The 20,811-nt window shown below is 37.0% G+C and overlaps 1 protein-coding gene across 5 annotated transcripts in view; it reads left to right on the top strand.

Annotated features, from left to right (window-relative positions):
• The window catches only part of NAALADL2 (N-acetylated alpha-linked acidic dipeptidase like 2), a 1,520,504-nt gene that overhangs the window by 702,918 nt on the left and 796,775 nt on the right, over positions 1–20,811 (top strand). For all 5 annotated transcript variants that reach the window (XM_061193412.1, XM_061193413.1, XM_061193411.1 and 2 more), the window contains one exon: positions 644–1,145. In XM_061193412.1, the coding sequence (XP_061049395.1) occupies positions 652–1,145 (494 nt within the window). In that variant the 5' untranslated portion in view covers positions 644–651. The remainder of the gene's footprint in view (positions 1–643; positions 1,146–20,811) is intronic.

Here is a 20,811-nt window from a genome sequence, read left to right as displayed (position 1 = left end):
TGGAACATGTTGGCTTTCTATGGTAGCCTTAAAGTTTTCCAGTCATTCTGATAACTCATGACTAGGCAATACACCATATTTTGCTTCTTGGATTTCTATAGAGGTGCTACTTCATTTTGTTGTTCTCATTCTTACCCTGAATTTGTGTTTTTAAAATTAGCTCTGGTAATGTAACTGATCCCAGAGTCTTTTTTTCCCCCCTTAACTTAACAAATCACACTTTATTGCTTCGGTCCTCAGTTTTTCTTAAAAGTGATTTTGAAAATGTATAAGCTTAAACTTGGCTTTCATCGTAATACATTGTCTTTAATGCAGTTGTGCATTTGTGACTTTAATTCTCCTGAGCTTCAAAAGAATAGTGTGTGTTTGTCTGTGTGTGTGTATTTTATGTCTTCTCATAGCTTTTGCATCAGGTGCCTTCTACTTTTATTTATTGTTTGTCTTTTTTTCCTATAGTAAACATCAACAGCAAAACATAAGATTAAATAATTAATATATGATTTTCTATAGGAATGAAGTATTTCCCCTGATTATAATCACTAAAATTTTATGAACAGCTAATATAGATTACTGTTTTGTTTTCACCTTGGAGGTTTTCTTTGTTGATTTATTTTCAGAAAATATACTGCTCTTACTTTCACAGGTAAAAAGATGGCCTATCAGAAGGTCAATGCAGATCGAAGAGCTCCAGGACATTCACAGTACCTAGACAATGATGACCTCCAAGCCACTGCCCTTGACTTAGAGTGGGACATGGAAAAGGAACTGGAGGAGCCTGGTTTTGACCAGTTCCAGCTAGATAGTGCTGAGAATCAGAACCTGGAGAATTCAGAGACTGCGGACCTCAATCTTGATCCCATTCAACCAGCAACTTCACCCAAAGGAAGGTTTCAGCGACTTCAAGAAGAGTCTGACTATGTGACCCATTATACAAGATCTGCACCAAAGAGCAACCCCTGCAACTTTTGCCGCCTTTTAAAAATATTTTGCACAGCAATCATTTTATTTATTTCTGGAATTTTGATAGGCTATTACACACATAAAAATTGCTCTTCAAATGCTACGTCTTCAGGAACACTTGATCTTCAGTTATACCAAGAGATTCTCAAGACAATCCAAGCGGAAGATATTAGGAAGTCTTTCAGGTAAGCATGCATGAAATGGATGTTGGTGGGACGCATCTTCTGGGAAAGATGTCTTACAGGGAATATCATACTGTGATTTTTCTATCGTTTAAGGTTAGTCTTACAAGCTGAGAAACATAACTTACCAGCAACCCCTTCACAGAGGGGGTGCACGTTTTCAGATTTATGATACTGTAATGCAAATTTATGGTGCTGCTTTAATAACTGATAATAAGAATCGTAACTACAGTGGAGACTAAAAGACTCCAGCCAGTGTATTTTCTCCCTCTTGGGAAAGCCCAGGTAAGCCAAATTGGGATGCAAAGATTGCTGGATGTGTGTGTAATAAAAACTAGGGCATTAGCCATATGATTGAAATTTTTAATGACATCAGAATAAAATAAACTTGCTTTATGGACTGAAATAACTGTCAGGGGCTAAGACAAGCATTGCTAGTGTTTGGTCCCCTGCATCACTGAGCTTCCCAGTTGAGTATTTTTATTGAAACACATTGCGTTCCATATATCAGGCAATTCTAAAAGGTCACCTCTCTCTTTAAGGTAAGTTTGCATATGACCTCTCTAGCCAGAATGTGTTGTTAGTAAGTTAAATGATAAGAAAATATTTTTTTATCAGGCCTTAATAATTCTGAATTCTTGGGAAAAGCTCCACTCATGTCATATAGCTATTGGGTAACTTAAGTGTTGTTGCTTGATATATCATTAGCATATATGTTGAATTGTAAAGGGTTCCCTAGTTAACATATTTAGAGAAGTGAGGAACTGGAAGAGGAAGATTAGATATTAGCCTCCACATATGTCTTCCATACCTGTCAGTAAAGAACAATCCTAGGTGAATCATGTTTGTTGATTGTAGGTAGATGAGAGAGAGAGGGATACTAGGTCATAAGGATATTCCTTCTGGGTTACACTGACTTATTACCATCAAGATGTTGGCACATGTGCATTTCTAGGGATCTTCTAGGGAGCATGCCCACTGAAGATGCATCATTTAATCTATGTGCTGAAATATCACATGTATTGACATTGGCAAATTATAATTCTCTTTCTGAATATCACATCTGAATGACTCGTGGGAATTTGTTTTCTACACCCTTCTATGTCTGCTATTTACTGTTGCATAAGCGTCTCTGGATGTGTCATATGCAGATACTAACAATTTCCATGGTATTTCTCAATGTAAAATTACTTATAGTGAATTGAGTGAACGATATAGCATTGTCTTATAATGAATGATTGCATCAGTCAGGATCCAACCATAACAGAAAACTCCCTAAATATTTAAAGCAGAGGGCATTTAAAGTAGGGAAATAATTCCATCAGTGATGAAAACCTGAGAGGCCAATCAGGGGACACTGAGGTAGCCAACAGATGAACAAACAAATGGAGCCATTACTAAACCTCCGCTGGAGAAAGGGAGTTGGGGTAACTTGATGGAAGCTGGAACTTTCTGCATACACAAATGCAGGGGTTGGGCTGGCAGTGGGGATGTAACCTCAGCCAGGGGCACTACTGAAGACAGAGTAAGAAGTACCATGGCTTCTTCCTTCCTCCTGCCCTCCTACCAGTTGTTCCGTTGGTTGTTTGAACCCAGCACGCAGGCTGCTGACTCAGAGCCTGGGAAAACTCATCCCAAAGTGTTCAGATCCCTGCAGCAGGGGAAAGGCAAGGGGTCTGTCCAAGAATTAGATCTAACCAGCACAGGGATGTTATTTAAAGAGAGAGAGAGAGAGAGAGAAAGGAAGAAAGAAAATAGAAGAATTCCATAAAACTCTGTCTACTCTAACTTCATGGTGGACATTCATTGCATTATAAAAGTGCCTTCTGGAAAAGGATCCATGGATTTAACTCATTTTTCCTGAGCAACTGCTTAGTTTTTGATGATGGACGCAATGAATCTCATAACCTAGCCTGCTTCCCTCTTTACTTTGGCTTTTAGTAAGTTCAGAGTCAAATTTGTATTGAAATCATAAAGAACTTACAGGCATGCCTTTTGTATACTAACTAGCCTGCATATTTTCTCTCCTTATCTTCCTTTGGCTTTCTTTGCCTTATTTTTTTTTTCCAGCATTGTAGACATTTTAAAAACTGACATGTCCTTTTTGTGAATAGGCAGCTGGTTCTAAAATGTTGAAAATGTATAATTAAGTAAACATATTCATCATTTCCCTCAGAATAGGAGTTGTATTACAATAAGGCTTATATTCTCTTAAACTCAAAAGTCAACAAACTATATATTTAAAAAATATAACCACTGGCAATTTTACTTCTAAGCAATATTCAGTGGTTGGGCACATATTCACACTTATGTCCTGTCAGATAGCCACAGTTTTTTCCTTGCTGAGATAATAGGTCTTTTTCATCAAAAAATAATATTTTGGTACAAATATGTTTACATAACTTTCTTCGAATTACAACTCTTCATCCAAAGACAACTGTTCCCCCAGTAGTCGTGCTAACCACATGCCTTATTATGATTTCCTGTGTTTACTAAGTCATCTTGGCATTGGCTCTGTACATCATGGGTTCCTCCTGTTTCATTTCATCAATTTATGATCAGTTTTGGGCTCTCACCGATCTAGTGTCTTGTTCATCAGTTGCTGTATTTCTTCTCTATTTGTTCTCCATTCCTGCCCGTGCTCTAAGACTATGTCAGTTCTTGCCAAACATCCTAACAGTTATGCAATATAAAAGATACTCTTTTTATAATAGATTAGTTTGCAGACTCCATGAAGGAATGGACCAACTTGCTTTGCCCATCATTAGACTATTGGCCAGCAGACATTGAATAATTATTTTTCTAAGGGAGGAAATGAATGCATGAATAGGTGCGGAACAGATCTGTGTTTAATTCATTAATTTTATTATGTATTCTGAAAACCATTTTACTTACCATTTAGGTTTTTCATATTATGATTATATTCAAAGTATTATAAATAAAATTCTTATTTATAACATAATTATAAAATACTATATTATATAGCTGTAGTTACTCAGAGGCTATGCTATGTTCTGATTTTAGATAAGTGACAACTTAAAACCAGATACTGTAAAAATGCTAAAGTATCAATATTGATGTCTCATTTTCAGCTGAGGCTTAAATACAATTGCTACTACTAGGACCAGTATGTAGAACTTCGGAGGAAACAAGAAAAAGATGGTATAAAACCTTGAGATAATGACCCTGTTGTAACCTAAGAGAGGTTAGAGAAGCTGAGAACTAGGAGAGTGGAAAAAGAGGATTTTTGGAGAAAGCTGCTAATGGTGTTGTAAGCCCCAATCTTTTCTCAAGGAGGTAGCCTCAAGTCCAATGAAAAAGGGGTTTAATAGAACTACTTGGAAGAATTGGGTGTCTGCCTTTCTACCTAAGAAATCGAAATGACAAGTCACGGACTGGCTAGTTGTGGATAAAACTGCCAAAGAAGAGGTGGTGGTTTGGGGTAGCCTATGGCAAAGTTTGCTTCTAGGGACTCTATCCAAGCAGGGAGAGAGGGAGAGGGGAAGAGGGAGAGAAATCACTATGGTCTAAATGTTTGTGTCCCCCCTGCCGCAGAATTCATATGTTGTTGAAATCCTAATGCCCAGTGTAATGGTATTTGGAGGTGGGGCTGCTGGGAGGGAGATGCTCAGGTCATGAAGCTGGAGCCCTCGTGAATGGGCTGAGATTTTATACAAGAGACCCCACAGGGCTTCCTAGTCCTTCCGTCAATGTGAGGACACAGGGAGAAGGTATCCTTTGTGAACCAGGGAGAGGGACCTTATCAGCCACCACACCAAATCTGCCAGTGCCCTGATCTTAGAATTCCCAGACTCGAGAACTATGACGTAATGTTGATAAGCCAACCAGTCTGTGGTACTTTGTTATAGCCGCCCGAAAGGACTAACAGAAAGAGAGAGAGAGCGGGGGAGGAGCAAGCAAGGTTCCTGCATGGCTGAAGGGAACTTACCAGAGACAGAGCTAGAGGTCTGGTCAGATGCCTGGAAGAAGGAAGAAGGAGGTGGAGGAGAGTGTATTCCTCATGTTAAAGGAAGGCGAGAAATCCCCAGTTGTGGGATGGGTGGGTGGGTCTCCAAAGAACTGATGAAGCTGGACAAGTGGAAAATTTAGCTGACTACTCCTGCTACAGTCAGAGTACCATGCCAGTTTTAGAGAGTTCCTGGCCAGTGAGAACCTTTTGCTCCTGCTTTAGCTGTTCTCACTTGCTCTGTTGCAACCCTGGAGGTGTCAGAAGCTCTGAGAAAGGAGGTGTAAAAACACAAAGAAGAGAAGAAACTGACTCTTCTCCTTTCCTTGGCTGTAAGTTTCCCAATCTAGAGATGGTCAAAAAGTGGGGAAAAGTTCAAAGTTCTGACTATTAAATGACACTGAACCTTTTAATTACTCACTGGAGGAACTCAGGTCACTTTAACAGTGACCAGAATTACTGGGTTTTTAATCCAGAAACAGGAAAAAAAAAAAAAAAAAAAAAAAAAAAAACTAACCCCAATTAATATAAATGGGAGAAAAAAAGTGCTTTATGATTACATCCCCTGAGTCATGCTTGCTCAGTGTAGAGATTACACATGTGCTATTTTTAGGTGTAATGTTTTAGAAAAAAACACATTTGAATAATGTGTTGATTCAGAGAATCATTGATAGACATATTGACATATTGACAGCATATTCCAGTTTAAGGACCTAGTTATCCCATAATAAAGCCCACATAAGCCAACTACTTGATATCATGTTGATCAAATAAAAGAAAATCATTTTCAACATTAGCACAGGAATATGAACACCGTGTGTGTGTGTATGTGTGTATTAATCAGTCTTCTAATAAGATTCTCCTGGTCACTTCTGCAAATACTTGTTGCTATTTGAAAAAGGCATTCACTCTTTTACAGTGGTGGTTGATTTCTTTCATGTATCTTCATGTAAACAGATGGGGTATATTCAGATGTATATTGGATATATTCAGATGCATGAGATTTAAAATAGGCCATTAAAAGTTGCATTCATGTATGCTTTTGGTGACTTGGAACAGTAACTAGATAATGCAAGTTTATTGTAAGCATCAAAACAGGAGGCTGGGCTCACACAATAATCTGTAAATAGGAATTTATTTGACTGAGCCTTGTTGATAAGGAATTTGGCTCCAATCAACTCTAGGGACCCTAGTAGCCACAGTCCTCTAATTTTTACTAAAGGGTTGAACCACCAAAGTGATTTATCTCCCTTTCCATCTGTACTACTTTTTGTTTGCCTTATTCTTCTCCCAGTACCCACTGCTATGTTCTCCAATACATTATTCCTCCATTCCTCTTCTAGCCTATGGGGCTAGAATGAAATATGATTGTTTTCCCTTTGGGGGTCAGCGATGTTTGTGATTCTGTCAAGTGCTTATCCCTGGTCTAATCAGATTTGGCCAATTGGGATGCTGGTCATTGTGTATAAAATGTCTACTTAGGGCTGTTAGGAGAGCTCTTTAACTTAGAAGAAGCTTAGATGTGACTGGTACATGTTTTATTTCTACTATATAATAAAGTCACAGAGCCTTTATCATATATATTGTTGAATGAATGACCTATATGTGTGTGCATATGTATATGTATATGCATACTAAAGATCATAAGCACATTGCTGAACAGAGTAAAGCATGTTGAAAGCTTCAAAATTTAGTTACCTAATATCATATTATAATAATAATTGAAGTGAATAAACCAGTGAGGTTAAGTATATTTTTGAATGCAGGAATGTTGCCTTTTGACAGCTGTAGATGCTGTGAAATGGTGAGAAGAAAAGGAGAAAATGTGGTACTCTAATTATGGTTAATATGGTATCTTTTTTTTATGGAAGGGGCATTATTTTTTTTCTTCTTATAAGTAAAATGTATACAGAAGGTTGGAAAAAAGTAAAAACCACCCATAACCCTACCAACCTTTTTCCCCATAATTTTATTCTTTCTTTCTTTCTATCTTTACCTATCAAGAAGCAAAATTGTATTGTACCATGTATATTTTTTTGATATCTGCTTTTGAATTTTTTTCCACTTACAATATATTGAGAACCATTTTTCAAACCAATGAATACAGAATTGAATCATTACATTAAAATGCTGCTGGCATTCCCTTATGTAGAGGACATGAATTTATTGAGCCTGTTCTTTATAAATGTACATTTAGTTTGTCTCTACAAACATTTTCATACATAAGTCTTTGTGTGCTTATTTAATTATTCCCTTCTGATAAATTCCTGGAAGCGGATCACAGATTCAGGGAGTTGAAATTTGTTTAGTTGTTTGCTTTGTGTTAGTTACCAAATTGTCTTGTAGGGCTGCCAGCCTTCTAGGTCCTCATTATTTTTTTGTTTTGATAGGCCAAAAATAGTGTTGACAAACTTTTATATCTTAATTGACCATTCATGTTTCTTTTTGCATGTATGAACCTTTTATAATTAAAAAAAACTTACGTTTAGTGAATATTATAGTAGAAAAGTAGTCTATTACTTTATGTAATCTTTCTAGATTTTATTTAGTTGATGCATTTTATTTGTTAACAAATGAACAATAAAATAAAATCCCTAGATTTTTAAAAATATCTGCATTATTTGGACAGGGACAATATTTTTCATCATTCTCTGGCTTGGTACAAGTCATTAACCATGAGTTAAGTTATACTGTGAAATGATCTTTACAAACATTAAGTAAAACACCACATTTTCTTAGCTGTTGATTAACTCTTCAAAAGTTTAGGAAATGTTATAAATTATCTTCAGTGATTTTTCTCTCCTCTGATCCCACAGGGCTATATTTTTTGCTGTTACACTTTAAAAATGCAAGGCTTGATGATGGTGATACCATCAGCAACTGTTCTCTGGTTTCCAGCTGTACTTTCCAGCCATCTTTCTGCCCCTCCTCTGTCTTGAACTATATTTTGGCTTCTGTCTTTTCCACTGTTTGTGTTTTTTGTTCCTTTCCAATTTCAGTATTTAGAGGGATGAGAGCAGGAATGTTGGGAGATACGAAGAAGGCAATAAAGCAACTGGCATTTGAATTGGAGAAAAACATGTAAATGTATTTAAAAAGTGCACATGATTCAATTTATGCAAATGACAGCAGAATGAATTTAACAGTAATAGAGTGATGGTTCCTAAAGGAAGTAATTAGCTATTCTATCATTGATCTCTCCAGATAACAAATGCACATTGTCTTAAATTTAATCACAAAAGGAATACAAAGGATTAGATTTATTTAATTATCCATAGTATTTTATTGCTCTGGACTTGACAAAAAGCAACTGCTTCACTCAGTTTCTCAGTGTCATGTAGAGTGACATTAATTCTCTTAAATGTCTGGCTCAACTCAGATAAAAGCTTATGCCTTTCACAATTCTTAAGCATTTGTCCGGAGCAAGAGCCGCACCCACCAATAAGATGAATGAGGATTATTGACAGAGGGTCTTTGAGTGCAGTGGCCACCTTCTCAATCCTAGGCATTCTTTGAGGGCGGCTCAGGTGCCTCAGTGAAAGCCTGAGTCCTAACCACTGCAGTCCTTGAGCCATAGTATATGGACATTCAGTAAATCTTTATTGCGGGAGACAGTGCACCCAAAATATAGACCTACCAACCTTTTTTTTAAAAGAACATATACTTCTGGCTATTCATGTACATTACTGAAATTCAAAATTATATATATAAATATATATATATATATATATATATATATATATGTATCAGACCTTTGCCTTTTTAACATATTTTATATACATTCTCATAGCATGTGCTAAGAAGTTGATTTTGAAGGTAGAGGATTTTCTTTTCTCTAATGAAAACATGTGTTGTGTGTCTGCTGTATTCCAGGCACTCTGCCAGTCACTCGACAGGTTTTAATGACATTCTGTTTAATCTAGAGAGCATTTCCTTTCTATAAAGAAGAAAGGAAAGTAAAAATTGCACAGAAAGGTACTTCTATGATCACAGGTTTGATGGAGGTGCAAAGTAGATTCCCTCACAGATCTTTTCATGCCCTGCCAGTGTCAGGAAAGGGTTGTCTCAGACTAGGGCCAGTTCAGCCTGAAGGCTTGCTTTCTTCCTTCTCAATGGTCAAGTAGAATCAAAGGGTTCCCCCCGCACCTTCTCCCTTTCCCCCCACCCTATCCCTCATCTCCTGCCCTCTCCCTGCTCCCTACGCACACACATTATTTTATCCTCGAGGTTATATACTACAATTAGGTTACTTACTTTCCTAGTAAGCAAATTTTCTTTATCTTTTTCACCAAATCTATCTCTCTTGTGAAACACCAGGAGTAAGTTAGATTGTTAAGGATGGAAATGCAGGAACTCTTAGTTTTTCAAATTTGGTTTTGTCTTAATGGGAGGAATATATTTTACATGATGAAAGGACTCTTTTGCAGTGATGGTCAGTGAAATATTTTTGTTAGATATATCAAGGTCATCTGCCCTTACTGGCTGCCTATCCTGAAAACAGCTCAACCTTAAGGCTCATCACATTTTTCTTGTATCTTTCCTTCATTGACTTTAACAGTCGTTTTCATCCATTCACTTCTTGATCTTATTCATTCCAAAAAAGGAACAAGATCAGTCAGATGTAGTACAAGGGAATAAATAAACCATTTCCGTTGAGGATCAAGTATGTCAGTTTCCTGTGGATTCACTTGACTTCCCGACACTCTTGTGATAGAAAAGTTGGTAATGATCACATTCAGTAGAGTGAAGTACAGTTAAATATGGAAAGGTTGGGAACTGATTACATACTTCTCTCTTTCATGTTCCTTTTTAACGTTAGTGAAATCAAGATTCAAATAGCAGACATGGCCCTTTGAGATTTGCAATTTGAAAATCTCAATCCATGCTTTAGAACTTAAGCAAAGTATTTGACAATTGCAGCTAAAAGAATTAATCCCATAATCTCATCAGGCTAGTTTACAAGAGAAAAATTAAAATATATATGAAAAGAGATAATTTGATTTTGTAAACATTGCATAAAGTATTTTATTATAGTTACCTAAAAAAATTTAAATGGATGTTTCTAGCTGATGGGAGAGAAAGTAGATTTGGCTGGTAATTCAGATATTTAAAAATGGATGATGAAATCTTCCTCTCCACTGCCCCCATCTTGGGAAACTATAACAAAATAGATAGGTGATATTATTTCCCAAATGTTAGATGCTTATATAAATACACTGTGATGGTTATTTTTATATATCAACTTGGCCAGGCCACAGTGCACAGATGTTTGGTCAAACATTATTGTAGATATTTCTGTGAAGGTATTTTTTAAAAAATGAGATTAACATTTAATCAGTAGACTTTGTGTAAAGCAGATTATCTTTAATAATGTGGATGGGTTTCATCCAATCAGTTGAAGGCCTTACTAGGAAAAGACTGACCTCTCAGGAAGAAGAAGAAATTCTACCAGCACACTGAATGCCTTTGGACTTTAACTGCAGCTCTTCCCTGAGTCTCCAGCCTACTGGTCTATCTTACAGATTTTGGACTTGCCAAGCTTCCACAGTTGCATAAGCTGACTCCTTAAAATAGATATCTCCCTCTCTCTATATATACATCCTGTTCTCTTTCTCTGGAGAACCCTAACTAATAATACATGCAGATTTAGGAAACTTAAATAAACCAATACAATTTGGCTGTTTTGTTTTGTTTTGTTTTTTACTCTAGAATAACGTAATCAATCTTTAGGGTTAAACTGAATAATATGGAAAATTGATATTGAATTTTTTTTTAAAGCCAATGCTCATCATTACCCTTATTTCATTAATTTCAGATCTAACTTTTAATGTAAAATACATTTATAGGATAGAATTTGAAATTACATTCAAAGTGTCTACCACCTATTTCAAATATTTTAAAAATGCTTAATTTTCTCAACTTAGTTTGGTGGCATCAAAATGTAATCAACTTCCCAAGCAAAAATGCTTTTTTCAAATTTTACAAGAGTCATTTTTATCTGGGAAAAAAATGGCATTGAAGTTCCCTTCCCTTTCATTATAACTGGAGCAAATGTATTAAATTTTATATGCCTGATTTGGGAAATCAGTTTCTGTCTTCAATAACTGATTGTGTGTTATAGCTGGGCCCTTTACAAATGAAGTGCACTTCTATTGCTTAAAAATTGCTTTCCTGTGTAACATGATGTAGTAATGAATTAAATCCAAATGAGCCTTATATTCACAATGTCATAATATGTAACTCGTCCCCTGTGGAACTTTTTTATTATCTCATACAAGGTAAGCTAATGTCTTCCTCTCATGACTCACTTCTCAGAAGGGTATGCAGGTTTCAGTATTAGAAACAAAGAAAGAAAACTATAATTTGAGATCAAATTACCTTTTTATAAACTCTTTAAATCAGAGAGGACCTTATCATGTCCCAAAATATGCAAATCAAATTCTGATAGAACAAGAAACAAAAGAAGTCGTTCCAGTTCTGTGGAGTACATTTCTCTCTGTGAGAGAAAAATGAAACTGAACATTTTGCTTTGTTTCTGCACTGAACAGAAATGTGTGCAGGTGGTTTTTACCTTCAATAAAAATAAAATAAGTGTGGGCATTTTCTGGCTATTTCTTCACTTGCTTTCATCATATTAACTCTATTCTGTAGGGAACAACTTGTAAAATCAGCTTGTGCCAATATTGTAGTTCAAGCTGCTACAGAGATTTAAAAGTTCTAATTTATTAGCCTGATAATTTTTGTAATTTGATGAAACACATCAGATATTCTCTTATTATAGCTGCCTTCGATGTGTCTGAGTGGCATATCGGAATTTAGCTGGGTATTTCAGAATATATCTTGCTATTCATATGGGCAAAGAGCAAAGGGAGAAAAATGTTTATTTTAGCCCAGAGGGTGCAGCCAAGGTAAATTGTATCAGGTTTTCATAGGCTTTTGCTTCTTGTGGCTTCCTATGGGTTTTTCTCTTGGCCAGACCCTTGAAGATATTTTTCTGCATCTTGCTCTTGTGAGCCATAGCTGGATCTGAATCAGTTGCTGCTGGCATACCACATGATAGAGATCTAAGCCTTCATTCTGCCATTCTTATTTAAAGTAGAAAACCTAAATTCCCATATGATCTGTTTCTCCTGGTTCAAATTTTTAAATTACGTTTCAATCAAAGACTTCAAATAATACACAAAAGTAAGCACATTATCTATTTATATAGAAAAGTACTAGGGAATTAGAGGCAAAGTCCAAGCTATACACTGTTACAGGGAAAGGAGACACCTCAACTTTCTAATTTAAGGGTTTGTATTCTTAATCAAATTTATATTCCATTAAAAAAATAACACCTGATGGCCTACCATCGAAGACTTATTCAGTGCCCTTTAACATCAGTGCATTTCCTTATGCATGTATTTATTTAATGACTATTTCTTGTGAGCCTACTGTGTGCTGGGCTAGCGACAAAACAATGAACAAGACATACAAAGTACCTGCATTTGTGGTGTTTATGTTCCCACTGGCCAGAGGGAATCAATGGGAACATACTTGTTCTGTAAACTAAGCATAATGAAACAAAATGATACATTGTGGTCAGTAGGAAGGGAGGGAGGGAGGGAGAGATTGACTAATTTGCAGAGGTCTCTACCGGGTTAATTTTGGATGAAGTGGTCAATTCAGTTTCAAATGGACACTTACTGTGGACCAGTCCCTCTGGACCTCTAACCCAGGCTGCCTATGGGACTGTACATTGCTTAGCAGATGTCTGGCACAGCCTGTCTCTCCTCCCTGCTCAGTGGACTTCCATGGAGCTCTTCTCCTGCTAATTTATTTGCTTTTTGCCACTATTTTTGCAAATAAACGACAACAAAAAATACAAAACTAACCCACTTGTAAAGAGTGAGTTTAGTAGGAAGCAAGCAGATGGGAGGAGATGGTGACCTCTGACCACCCTTGAATTTCTATTTATTTGTAATATCCAACATGGAATTTAACTGTTCCAAATAAGAAACACTGCTCCATTGCTGTCTCTCTTTAAAATTACTGAAGATAGGGTCACTTACTTAAAGTTCTGTTTTTCTTCCCAAAATAGCCTCATTTCTCAGGATTGCCTCATCCCTGCCTGTTGTTTTTGTTTAGTTTTTTTTCCCATAAATTCCACATTACATAATAAGTAAAATCTTTCTTATAACTCAGTCTTATTCTGAAATAACCATTCTAAGGATGATATGTTAACCCTGGATTCTTCAGTTCTTAGTTCTTGTTTAATCAGTTGCAGCCTTTTGAAAGAGTTGCAGTTTGCTAATTATATGTAATTATGATCTGATGCCCAGTGGTACATGTTAGCTTTTTAAGGCTGCAGGCAGTATCCGTGAGGGAGTTGCTTTACAGATAAGAAAATTCACTTGAATATTTTTTGTTTAATTTTCTTAACATCTACATATATTGCAACTGAGTCCTTCAAATGGGTAGGGACAGGGTATTGGAAGTTGTTCTACTCCAGCCTTTTTGGTGGAAAATGTTACCGTTTTGGCAGGAAATGTCCAGAAGGAATTGGGACCAGAGGATTTGAGAAGTCTCAAGGTATGGGTTCTCAGAATTGGGAAAGTAGCAGCTTTGTGGTAATCATGCAGGTAGAGAAGATAGTGATTACTGCTAGCGATTTTCAATCCAGAAATAAAAATCTTTTCCTGTTCTGGGAATAAGGGCAAACTAAATGACAGACAGTATTGGTATTAAGCATTGCTACAATAGTCTGTAAGCAGGAAAAATAAATTTGGGTATTGGGGGAAATGTCACTTGGAAGATAATTTGCTGATTGGTTGGGGGAAAAAGCTGTGAAAATGACACAGGATGACAAAAAAATCGGAAAACTGGAGAACAATTTGAAGTGAGAGAAATAAGATGACAATCACCAGCAAAACAAGTTAAGTTTTCCTTCTGCCAGGTGATTTAAGAGAGGGTTTCTAGCTTAGAAACCTGGGTTAGAAAATAACCCAGGAAGGAAAGGCTACCATGAGAATCTAGTCTAGAAAATTGTTAGAAGGGAAGAAAAGAGGCTACAGTAGAAGCTAATGGGACAGTCAACAATAGGGCCGTGGAGAAATGGCAACTCAGCTGTTCAGATCTGAGAGGCCCCGCTCCCATATTCTGTGTGGGCTGTGTACAAGTCCTGGGAAGAAGGTGAAGATTTATCCAGGGAAAATTTATCCAGTCTGAGTCTTGGAAGTGAAGTAAACATCTGAAGAGGAACCTAGAGAAAGCTGCAAAACTTAGCAGAAAACCAAACATACTTCTAGGTCTCACTTGACCTTGGAACATTGCCCAGGACTTTCCAGAATCTATATCTAAACTGCACACTCAATGTTGATAGAGGTCATGCAGTATTTTTCTGCAGATGAAACTAATATAACTCTGTCATAGGATTATTTATGCCTAGTGTTTCTGAAATCCTCCAGAGTGATGGGAAATAGGACTATGCACCTAGAGCTACTGTTGAAGTTAAATACCAACTCAGATGCTACAGTATCAACCTGTGATCCTTTGCAGGCAGGTAGTAATAGTCTATTTGGGAAAATAATAAAGACTTGGGTTTCCTTTGTTCCTGAGTTAGTTTACCTTGAAGCTATTGCTCCAAGAGCTTGCCTGGTCGCTGATAGCCTGAGCAAACCAACAAACAAAAGTTTGTTGAGTTAGTATTTGCATCCCATTTGTTGTGTGTGTGTGTGTCTGTGTGTGTGTGTGTGTGTGTGTGTGTGTGTGTGTGTGTGTTTCCAATCAAACCTTATTATAGATGTCACAAAAGTTAGGTATAGTTTCTTGACATATGGGTACCAAAATCTATTCAAGACACATGGTGATTAGCATATAAACTTGGCTTTATTTTTGTTTAAATAAAACATGCTAATGAAACATTTTTGCAAGCTCAATGTAAAACTCTGAACATTTGCAAATAACAGAAAACATGCTTAATAATTTCATACCAAGTCTACAAGTATAGTGTTAGCATAAAAGTGAATATATACTTTTAGGCAGCCAATAAAAAATTCTTCTATGTTTGATTTTTAAGATGATCCACTTAGAAAGTATTTGCTAGAAATATGTGTTGTGAGAATCTCAGGGTCTTTAAGTGAGGGAGCAATAATGGATATTACTGCTTTGATAAAATACTTGCTTACTTTGCTTCTCCCAAAATCAGATTTAAGAATTTCAACATTCTGAATAGCTCAAAATGTCCTCTCAAATTTTAACAGTGGCTATGGAGAGATCGCAGAACTGAAATGAATTGCCTCACTGTTTTGTGTATCAATAATGAGTTATGCTAGTGGGGCTTGGATCATCAAAAAAATAAATACATAAAGCGTAAAAAATCATAAAATAAAACTAGCCTTGGGAACAACAATGAATTAGCACTTTGTAATCACCAGATGATGTGTTTTAATGACAACAGTCTGCCAGAAGTGGTAAACAGACCGTCAAGCTGTGAGTAGACTAGTCAGCATACGGTACAGTGGTGCCACGCACAAGAGAACCATGACTTACTCGGTTGTCTCTTTTATTCAATACTCTATAATGTCTAAATCAAAGTTTCTAATGCATTTTAAAAAATGCAAGTTATAAAAATCTGCAATAGGGTTCTGGATCAGTGAACACTGTCAGGCTAGATTATAGCTGTGCACAGTCTCTTCTATAACAATATCATGATGAATGGAGAATGACACCAGCTGCCCATTTATCTCCTAAGATTACTGCCTTGATGGTATTGATTCTTCCTGTGGATTCTTAGACTCAAGATTATAGCCCATGTACAGAGATATAATCAGTTTTGTAAAGTATGCTCTTAATACAGTCTAATTTTTACTTCCCTGCGTAAGACGTGCTGGTCAATAGCTATCAAGAAAATAAAGTATTGCATATTATAACACTTAAGGATATCCATAATTTAAAATATATTTCTTTTGTATCAGTTGAATACTAAACCCAAATTCCTAAATTGTATTCACACATTTATACAATGGACATTGTTAAGCATATGTTTACATTGCTGGAGGTATCAGGGTACAGACAATTTTAAAATACATAAACTAGGCTTCCTGGTTTCAGAAAGCCCAGAGACTACTAGGAGGTAGGAGATGGGAATGTTTGGTGAAATGATATCTTTTAAGTAAAGTGTGGTATAACAAAGAATTATGGAAATATCTGTGTAATAACTAATAACAAGGTTTTAAAGAACAGGGATAGATTCACAAAGGGCATGAGTTTTAAAGGAGTTTTCCAGGTGGAGAAAGGGACAAAGAGAGTTCAAGGTGTAAGATAGATAAGAAGGTGCAGAATTATATGGAGTATTTGGAAATGGCCTTTAGTTCTATGTGGCTGAAGTGTAAGGTATGTGGAGGTAAGGTGATTTGAGAAAGAGGAGGAGAGATGGAATTGGAAAGGGGAGAACAGGGGAGAGGAGGAGCAGAGAGAGAGACAGATACGGGTCACAGTCAGATTATGAAGAACGTTTTATGCCGTCTTAAAATGTTTTGGTTTGTTTTGCTTTATTTTTAACATGACGGTTGAGGAGTCACTTTATGAGAGATGTATTTTAAAACAAGAGCAGGAAACAATATTGAGGATGCATTATATGAGGAAAATGTTAAACGAGATTAAGAACATAGGAAGCTGTTGCAAGAATTAAATTTATTGCTTGCTTTGCTGTTGAAGGTTGAATCAAAGCAAAGTTCATGGTAACTGAGGCACAGAATGGACTTCCCTGATATTTTAGAGGTAGCATCCAGAGGATTTGCTGCTTTAGCAGTTGACAAAGAAGTAGGGAGCCTGGTCCTTCCAGATTGTACTTTCCTGATTCTGAGGAAAAGATGATTTTAGGTCAGATAGTATTTGTTTTCTATCTTTTTCATGCAATCACATAACCATTTCCTGGGTGCCTATTTTAAATAAAGCCCAATGCTATGGACTGTAATGTAATTACAACCCCTATTCAATGCAATTTTTTCTGGTGTTAAAAACATAAAATTCCATCAAAATAAATCCTCTAAAAGGTATGGATTTCTAAACAGCGTATGTAGAAGCATCTGGTCTTCTGTCTTTCGCCGTTTATTCATTTGGGACTCGTTTAAGCAGAGAGCTTAATCTTATATAAAAGGGCTGTGTGTTGTTCCACTAAGCTAGTGTTCATGCAGTTCTAACCAAAATGACAAGAGTGAAGGCCATTAAAAAGTAATGCTTGAAATCGATCAGAGATAATGAAATTGCTTTGGCCCAAGTATTAATCAATTTTAATAATTGTGTGTTATAATGGTCTTGCAATAAAAAAGATGCTATTTTCAATTCAGTTCACTTAAGCTATGTCTACATGATTATAACACAACTGGTTGAAAAGTGTAGCTGTTTTCAACACCTGTGCAATAATCTGTTTGATTGTTGATCCTTTTCTTTGCAAACTCCAAACAAAAACTAATTTAGTTAATTGGTTGATCAAACTGTTCACACCACCTCTTATTTTGCTATCATATAGATATAACCTTAAAAAGTTAATCTTCAAAGAGCAAGGCTAGTCTGGGCTAATAAAAAATCAATCATCTAACAAAGGTGCCTTGATTCATAAGTCTTTCAGAAAGCTATAAATTAATTCACTAAAAGAATTATTGATGGAGGTGGGGACAGTCCTTGATTTTCTGATAGTCCCCTTTTTGGCTCAGCTCTTTGGGTGTTATCCAGCATTCTCAAATGGTTATTAAGAACTAATTCTTTCTGGTTTAGGTTAATATTTTCTCTGATCCTGACTTAAGACTAGTAATAAGGTTGAACCTGTTCACATAGCACAAGGAAGAGAGATTTGCCTAAGACCGATCTTGAGGATCTAGCTAAATGCTCATACAAATATGCAGGTGTGTTAGTGAGGCCTGGTCATCACTCTGCTTATATATACTAACTTGTCTGAGGTTCTTTAACCTTGCATTTGAACAAAGAATGGACATGTAGGCAACTTCCTGATGATACGTTCATGCTTATTTCACTGCTGTCCTTGGTTACCTCTTGGCCTACAAAGTAAGGGGTAGGAAGCTTCATAACCAGAGCTTGGGGCAAGCTGATGGTTAGGGAGAAAAGCAGGAACTTATCTTGGTGACCTCTTATGGACAGGAAAGGAACCACGCTTTGATTAGTGGACTCCAGTGGTTACAGCTGTACCTACAGAATGTCCCTCCTGATTCAGAAAGCTGAGGGGCACCCTCTTCTATGGGACTAGATGGAAATAGCTGTTGTCCTGTGGGCAGGGTCCACGTGGTTCCAACATTCAAATAAAGTTCAAACCTACATTTCCATTAACATCACAATTTTGTTCATGGTTTGGGGCCAAAAGGCTTTTACTCTTTTATTTAGCAACTTGGGCACCCTTCCCTATGTTGGGCCTTGTACCACAGAGCTTTGAGGCAGGACTCAAGGCAGGCTTTTCTGAGCTTTCCCTCTGGCCTCAGTTTTGTTGGCCTCTTCAGCTTAACTGGAATATACTCTTCTCCTTACTCTTTTTCAGAATAGAGGTCAGTATTTGGGAGAGACTCTCAGCCTGAAAGACAGGACAAGCCCCTGCTACTTTTCACTCATTTCATTTTGTTGTCTGTGATCCTCGTGTTTCTTTCTTTCCAATTCTTTCCTTACTATCACAATGGAGACATGTTGCAGTAGTTGAAAGGAAATAAGAATAAAAAAGAATTATGTTGTCCTGAATTGGTAGTTGGTTAAACTCAGTTTTGTATCGTTAGAGGAGTTAGGCAGTGAAGAGGTGGAACAAACACACCTTGTGAATCCACTTTTACAAAGGATTTTTTTGTAATATGACTGTCTATGCTGATAGAAACTTGCGTTCATGATCGCCTCAGGACAGCAAGGTGTGCCCATTCTGCACCCTAGTTGATTGCCACTTGGTCACTGCAATCAAAAGTGACAAAGATATGTGACGGGTTGATTTATGCAGTGGAGAAATTTGATTGTATGGATGAGATTCCTGGATTTCACTTGGCTGTGAACCAAGCATTGCTTTTTTCGCTTAGGTCTTATTTTCTTTTACATGCTCCTGAAAGGTGTGGTAAGACATCAAAGTATTAAGTATATTCTTCTAACTGCTTTTGAATAGGTATGGTGAGACCATCAAATATTATATCCCAGTAAAGGCTGGCTAGAGGGCTTCAAGAAGAAAGCTAGCTGGCATCTCATTAGACCAAAAAAAAAAAAAAATCTTTGAGCAGTATTACCTCCTGAGAACAGTTAGAAATTGTAATCTAGTAATAACTTAGGTTATAAATTGGGAGTCTCCTATTCAATTTGGCTTGCTTCCCTCTGGGGTCTGGGTTTGGCACAGAGCAGCTTTCTCTTTATTATCTCCTCCCCCATGACACTGCCCCCCACATACCATGCACACTTTTTGCAACATCCAGGTAGAGAAAAATGTATATGGACATCTTTTAAAATTATTTTTTCAGTGTTTAAAATCGGAAAGACAAAACTCATTTGGAAAAGCCCTTAAACTAAGAGAAGAATCCAGAATATGGAAATACTTGTTGATTATAAGATGCTCAGACTTTTGAACTGTGCCAGTGACTAATGCACTTCAGGACTTGTGTTCAAGCTCGTGGATGGTGGTACTAATAGATATTAGGGCAATGGTGCCAAGTCATGATTTCTGTCATGAAACCTTTTGAGGTGCCCAGTGCTTGACACAGTGCCTCTCGACACTAGTGTTTGGGTGATCTGCCCAATGAATGATTGTTCTTGACAATGATCTTGATAATATCGTTGTTCCTTGTTGCTGATAGAAAAATGCCCAAATTCCTGAGCACAGCTTCAGAGCATGACCTGGCTCCTTTTTCTATTTCTGACTTTCTCTCCCTACCGTGGCTTTCAGCTGGGCTACCTGCCATTGTCCAGACGCCCCCTCCTTTTTACTGTCCCTGTGTCCTTGGCTCAAGCTGCCGCCTCTGCTTCAAATGCCCTTGTATCTTTCAAGGGTCCGCTCAAGCATTTCCTGCTCTGAGTACTTTCCAACCCTTACCAGTTTTCTATCAAATGGCACTGAACATATTGAATTCTGTGCTCTGACAATATAGCAGTACTGAGCACTTCAACATTCTTCATTACTGGTTTTGTTTTCTTCTACCAGATCGTGTTTCTTAAGAGTAAGGGCTATGTAGTATACATTTTTTGTTTGTTTGCTTGCTTTTTGTCCAACAATGTGATCTTTTTTGTCATAAAAAGACAGTTTTTTCCTCTGAAGGAAAGTAAGAAGAACCTGAGACTAACCTCCTAAGGTACTCTCTAAATCAGATTGTAGGTGTCTGTATTGTTCTTGCCCATCTCTTGCTTTAGTGTGTTGATGTCTGTGAGTTTAAGTGGACAGTCCAACTTGGTTCCACTCAATCAAAATACGTATTGGACCTCCTTCTCTGTGCAGGGGTCTCTGCCACATTCGATAAACGTACAGAAATGATTAGGGCATAGTTAAATCTTACAGTCTATATATTCTGTTTTTATCTTCAAGGAACAGAAAATTTAGTTAACAGTGGCTCAAGCAAACCAAAAAAGATACTTGGAACTAGGTGGTGGCTGGTGTTGGTGCAGCTACTCAGTGGTGACATCAGGGGCCCAAGCACGTTGTAACATTCTGTTTGCCAACCTCAACACCTTGGCTTTTTTCACCCTCAAGCTTTTCAC

The sequence above is a fragment of the Eubalaena glacialis genome, chromosome 6 (assembly GCF_028564815.1).
Source record: "Eubalaena glacialis isolate mEubGla1 chromosome 6, mEubGla1.1.hap2.+ XY, whole genome shotgun sequence".
Classification (NCBI taxonomy): Eukaryota; Metazoa; Chordata; class Mammalia; order Artiodactyla; family Balaenidae; genus Eubalaena; species Eubalaena glacialis.
Note: the sequence above shows the minus strand (reverse complement) of the source record. Positions and strands in the feature narration are given on the sequence as shown.